At 33.8% G+C, this 6,000-nt stretch overlaps 1 protein-coding gene across 1 annotated transcript in view; it reads left to right on the top strand.

Annotated features, from left to right (window-relative positions):
* Positions 1-5,781, top strand: part of zpld1.L (zona pellucida-like domain containing 1 L homeolog) — a 42,097-nt gene extending 36,316 nt beyond the window's left edge. Inside the window, exon 10 of the mRNA XM_018245715.2 lies at positions 5,414-5,781. Within this exon, the coding sequence (XP_018101204.1) occupies positions 5,414-5,589 (176 nt within the window). The 3' untranslated portion in view covers positions 5,590-5,781. The remainder of the gene's footprint in view (positions 1-5,413) is intronic.
* Positions 5,782-6,000: the final 219 nt, after the last annotated feature.

Here is a 6,000-nt window from a genome sequence, read left to right on the forward strand (position 1 = left end):
TCCTGACTACAATGTCCTTTCTGACCCTGATCTTGGACTGTCAGATTAATATACTGCTTTCTACTTGTCATAATATCTGTTGACTAAAAGGCTTTTTAGCCCTGAGGTTGAGGAAAGACCTGCAAAGGAATATTACTTTGGCTGTTAAGGTGGTCTTAGAGACACTGATAATATAGTGTGAAACATATGCCTGTATGGAAAATGAACGATCTTTCCTGTAACGCATGGTTGCAGGAAAGTTTGTAATTGTTACATCTTTGGCCACCTTTAGAATGTCATAGTTTTGTAAGTGCATTGTTGCCTTGTGCTTTTGTTATTTTGCCTTACAGAAACATTGTCTAAAGTTGCAAAATACTTTGGCTGAGAAAGAACTCAGTTGGAACACACTGAATTTAGGGGCTGATTTACCAATGTTCTTTTTCTTTTTTTACTGTGATTCGTAATATCCTGAATTTTAATGATGTTAATAAAAATCATGAATCTAAAAGCTGCAGAGGTTATGCAGAAGTCAATGGGAGCTGTACTTAGCAAATTGTAAATTACTTATTTAATTCAAGCTTTCCAAAGTTTTTTGGTGCTTAAACTTACTAAAACTACAAATTACAGGTATTCGTGTTTTTTTTCAACAATTTTATTCCTTCTCGATTTTTATATTCTTATTTTTAATAAATGGGGAAACATTTGTGCTTTATTACGATGTGAGTTTATTCGTGGGAGAAAATAACCTCTAAAATTTCAAATATGAATTTTAATAAATATGTCCCTAAATACACATCATTTTTTCTTTTAATTTATATAACAAGGAATCTGTTTTTCATCTAGGAATGAGCTTAAAGTTTTAATCATAAAGTATTTTTTTTTTTAATTTGTTTTTAATAATTATCAAACATGTACATCAATGAAAACATTTGGACCTTCCAGAGGCCCGCAGTAACATCATAAAGTATTTTTATACATGATACAGCTCTTCAGGATTTGCAAATGGCAACTATATCCAAATGATTGAAGTCGGGGCTGTCTTAGTCAAACTTTCTTCGATATCAGGAAGCAGGACATCATTTTATAAAAACATACTGCAATATTAGAGATAAAATTATTCATATACAGCATACAGGCTGCTTCATTAATACAATGGACACTCTATTAAAATGTAGTATAGAATGTTTACTGTACCTTACAACTGCCGCCATTGGAAAAAAAATGGTATATTTTAAATACTGTATAAAAAACTATTTATGAAAGATCAATTATCCAAGAGCTCCTGTGCAGACACAGTAGAATATGGGGGTTCTCCATCAAACCAAGCACAGGCCTTGCAATAATGAAATAAATAATTTATTTATGAATTATGATTTTAGTAAAAAACTAAATATTTGCACTTATGACAGCATTCATGATATGGTGTGCTCCTGTGCAGCCACACTGTGGGCCCCTTGATAGGTGCATCAGTTGCACAAGGAATGTGTTTGTCTCTGACATAAACAGAAATGAAAGGGGGTAGGGAGTAGAAGACATTAAAGAATTACATTGTACAGGTATGGGACCTGTTATCCAGAATGCTCTGGACCTGGGTGTGGTGTGTTTGACTTTCATCAATATATCATCTTGTTGTGTAGCCTTGGCTATTTGAAATGATAGGGCATGACTAACTCTGGAATTTTGATCTTCATACCTTAAGCCTGTTAAAAAATAAATAAAACATTAAATAAACCCAATAGGCTGGTTTTGCGTCCAATAAGGATTAATTATATCTTAGTTTGGATACAAGATACTGTTTTATTATTACAGAGAAAAAGGGAATAATTTTTTAAAATTTGGATTATTGGGATAAAATGAAGTCTATGGGAGACGGCCATTCCGTAATTCAGAGCTTTCTGGATAATAGGTTTCTGGATAACAGATCCTATACCTGCATTACTTATTTAAAAAAAAAGTTAAGGCACATCTTAGGAGTGTGTGGGTAGCAGCATTTATAAAACAGATAAACAAAGTATTCCCCTCACCATGTGGCTCATTCCTTGATGTTCTCTTGTTTTTTTCCTCTTTGTGTCTTTATTAAAATATTATTGTACAGAAGCGGTTAGATAATTCCATTTGCAGTAATCTGCTTACTTTAATTAAATTGTGTGGAGCGGCTCTGCTTTAAACTACAGAACTTATTATTGTTCCTTAGATTTTAATATTTGCAATATTGTTAATATGTGCAAAATACGCCTGTGGTTTAGCTTTGAAAAGCAATAATACCGCATTAGAAATTACACTTTAGCTTATTTTGGAGTGCTGGGGGATGGGCTCTGAAATGAGTCCAACTGTTTCCAGTAGTTATGTACTTTATCAAAATCGCTGAACACTTTTCTATTATAAAAAGTTTTTGGAAATTATTTATCTGAACATTTTTGCACTATGAGTTTTTTTAAATTAATTTTATTGCCTCAAATTATTTGTTTAGTAACATATTTCATTATATGCACTATGCAGTGGTGAAAAAACATTATTTTTCTGATGGTGGTTGAATCACTATAAATTTTAAAACATATATTTTGTGATGAGTGAAATGCTTTGCCAGGTATGGATTTGTGGCAAATTTTTGCATTTCACCATTGGGGAAGTTCACGAAAAAAATCGGCCATAGATTCCAGTTTATTTTGCATGGAAAAAGTAGTCACAAAAAACTTGCTGTAAAAAAATATCGCCTATTGAGTGAAGGATTCGAAGTACAAAAACTTAGAATTTCGACTACAACTTCGACTTCAAATCGAACGATTCAAACTAAAAATCGTTCGACTATTCAACCATTCGATAGTCGAAGCACTGTCTCTTCCCCATAAGCTTTCTATGCTTTTTTTGATCGAAGGAAAATCCTTCGATCGATGGATTAAAATCCTTCGAATCGATTTTTCCCGAAAATTTGCTTTGTGCTTTGTGGGAAAAGCGCAGATTTTCACTATTTTTCCGTGAATTTTCCCCGAAATCTCAGAATTTTTCAGAGTTTTCACCCGAAAGCTCAGAAAACATTGTGAACGTGCCCGAAACCTCCGACACAACCAAAAATCAATGGGACTGTTCCCATTGACTTTTATGCATCCTCGACAGTTTTGAGATGCCTTGTTTTTATATTCGGGCTTTTTAGCTCTCGGGGTTTAATAAATTACGAAAAGTTCGTGATTTTTTTAAAAGTCAGATTTTATTAAAAAAAAATCACAAATTTTCCGGATTTCGGGGAATTTCGGTTATTCGAGCTTAGTAAATAACCCCCTTAGTGTGATGTAGAGAGTGATATTCTGAGATAATTTGCATTTGGTTTTCTTTTTTAATTATTTAAGGTTTGTGAGTTATTTAGCTTTTTATTTAGCAGCTTTTCAGTTTGCATTGTAAACAGTCTGGTAACTAAGGTTCAGATTACCCTAGCAACCATGCACTAATTTGAATAAGAGACTGGAATATGAATAGGAGAGGAACTAAATAGAAAGAGCAGTAATACAAATTAACAATAACAATACATTTGTAGCCTTACAGAGCATTTGCTTTTTAGAGGGGGTCAGTGATGCCCATTTGAAAGCTGCAGACAGAAGAAAAAGGCAAATAACTATAAAACTATAAAAAAAAAAATAATGAAAACCAATTTAAAAGCTGATAAGAGTTGGTCATTCTATAACATACTAAAAGTTACCTTTAAGGTGAACCACCCCTTTAAGACATTATACAAAATATTTAATCTATAACATTAAAAAATAAATACATTGCTCTGTGTGGATTTACTTATCATTTTGCTAAATTCTGTTTTATAATTTTATGCAAAGAATGTATGTTCCTGCACCCTCTGAATAGAAAACTGCGATTGATTTATCAGACCATAGAATTATTTTAAGATCAATATTGTATAGGAGCATTTATAACTTAATAAATAAAAAGCGAATCCCTAAAATTGCTATAGTATACTTTTATCTGTAGTTTGGAACCAAATTGTAGTCAATTTTTTGTTTCACACAATAACAGGCTGATTTCTCAATGTTCTAATTAAAATTTTTAACAGTATTGTATTTTTTTTTGGCTGAAACTCACAAATTCAAATTACAGTTTGCAGAACTCAAATGTTCGACATTTATTAAGTGCAAAAATTAAAAAAAATTAAAAAAAAATGATTTAAAATGTAAAACTTCTGCATCTAGAAGCTTGAGAGTTCATGTAAAAGTCAATGGGAGTTGTCCTAACCAAATGTAAGTGTTATTTTTATTCCTGTTTTTTTGAGTGTTTCAAATTTTCAAAATTGGAGAGTGTATAGATCCATTTAAAATGATGAGCAGATTATTCAAGCGAGTTTTTTTTATTCACATTTGTAATAAATAAGCAAACAAATTTGTGTATTCAGATAACTCTCTGGTTGTTGTCTCTCTGATAAGCCAGTATCTTACTGTTAGCAGTCTAAAAATGCAAATATTTCAAACTAAAAATAGAAAATGAATTTAAATTTCAAAGGTGCTCGGAGAAGCACCCTGTTTATCTTTACATTAATTGTTTTTAATTTTATGGAGGTTGCTGTTAAAGGATCCCTATCTTAGTCAAATAAGGAAACAATACTATTTGGCCAAAAAAACACTCCTAGTAAGTGCTATGTTGCCTGCACTGCAAGGTAGCTACTAGTTTTGGGCAGCCATGTTGGGACTTGAATTCTGAGGAGTGTCCGTAGTGTAATGCAGATCCAGGCATGGAATCCCTTGGTCTTATGTCAAACGCATAGGGGCATATTTAGTGAAGACAAACCTTACCTGTAATGTTGCTCATAGCCAGCAATCAAATCTTTGCTTTTGTTTGCTAACTTGTAGGTGACTGTTCAAATCTAATTGCTGATTGGTTGACATCGGCAATGACAATAACATTGGGCAACATCACTTGTTTATTTAAATTTTTAATAAATATGCCCCCAACGATAGAGTTGGTAGATTTGCAGTAGCAAATGGCTTTTATTCATACATTAGGACTAAGGGGAGAGACATACGCGCAGATTCTGGGAGATTAATCGTCCAGCGACAAATCTCCTCTTCTTCGGGGCGACTAATCTCCCCGACCTGCCTTCCCGCCTGCTAGAATGAACATTGCCGGCGGGATGGCACTCAGAGCGGTTTGTTTTTCGAAGTCGACCGAAGTTTCCTTGCGAGGCAACATCGGAGAACAAAGCGCTCCGAGTGCCATCCTGCTGGCGATTTTCAATCTAGCCGGCGGGAAGGCAGTTTGGGGAGATTAGTTGCCCCGTAGAAGAGGAGATTTGTCGCCGCCCCGACTAATCTCCCCGAATCTGACCGTGTGTCCCTGCCCTAAGCTGTAAAGCTATGTTATCTATGATTTTGTACATCATATTATGTCTATACTGTAATAATTTTACATATATTGAAGGTAAATTTGTATTTTATTGCAGCTCAGCCAGGAAATCAGCAGTTCCAGATCAACTCTGTCACCAGCGCACTCATCTCAGGAGTAGTAATCCTTGGTGCAACTAGTTTTTCTTTCTTCATAATTGCCCTAACTCTCCTGAACAGAAAGAAGCAAAACAGTTTGGTTTTATGTGGCATCCGCAACCCAGTTTTCAACTAATTGGTTTGATTTGCACTTTTTTTTGGTTCATTTTTTGAAAAGTTTTTTTTAAAACATACTAACATGGATAATTCAACACTGGGTTGTCATGTTAATTGATCATTTTTGGGTTCCCTGTTTTTGCATATGCACTGAAATGTTTTGATGACCATACGTATCTTGCAAACCGAAATATGGAAATAAAATGCTACATTGAATGGCATGTGTTATAAACTGTGTTTCTATCAAGGATGCAAATATAAAGAGCACTTTTGCATTGCTATAAATCATTACAATAAGATTAAAATGATTCATATATAATGTTCCAATTTGCTACAGAATGCATATGTCTAATCTGTGTAAAATGATACTGATGGATAATCCTAAATGTTTACTTCATATCACATTCTAGTTTGTTCATGCTTCAGGCCC

Source organism: Xenopus laevis, chromosome 2L (genome assembly GCF_017654675.1).
Source record: "Xenopus laevis strain J_2021 chromosome 2L, Xenopus_laevis_v10.1, whole genome shotgun sequence".
NCBI lineage: Eukaryota > Metazoa > Chordata > Amphibia > Anura > Pipidae > Xenopus > Xenopus laevis.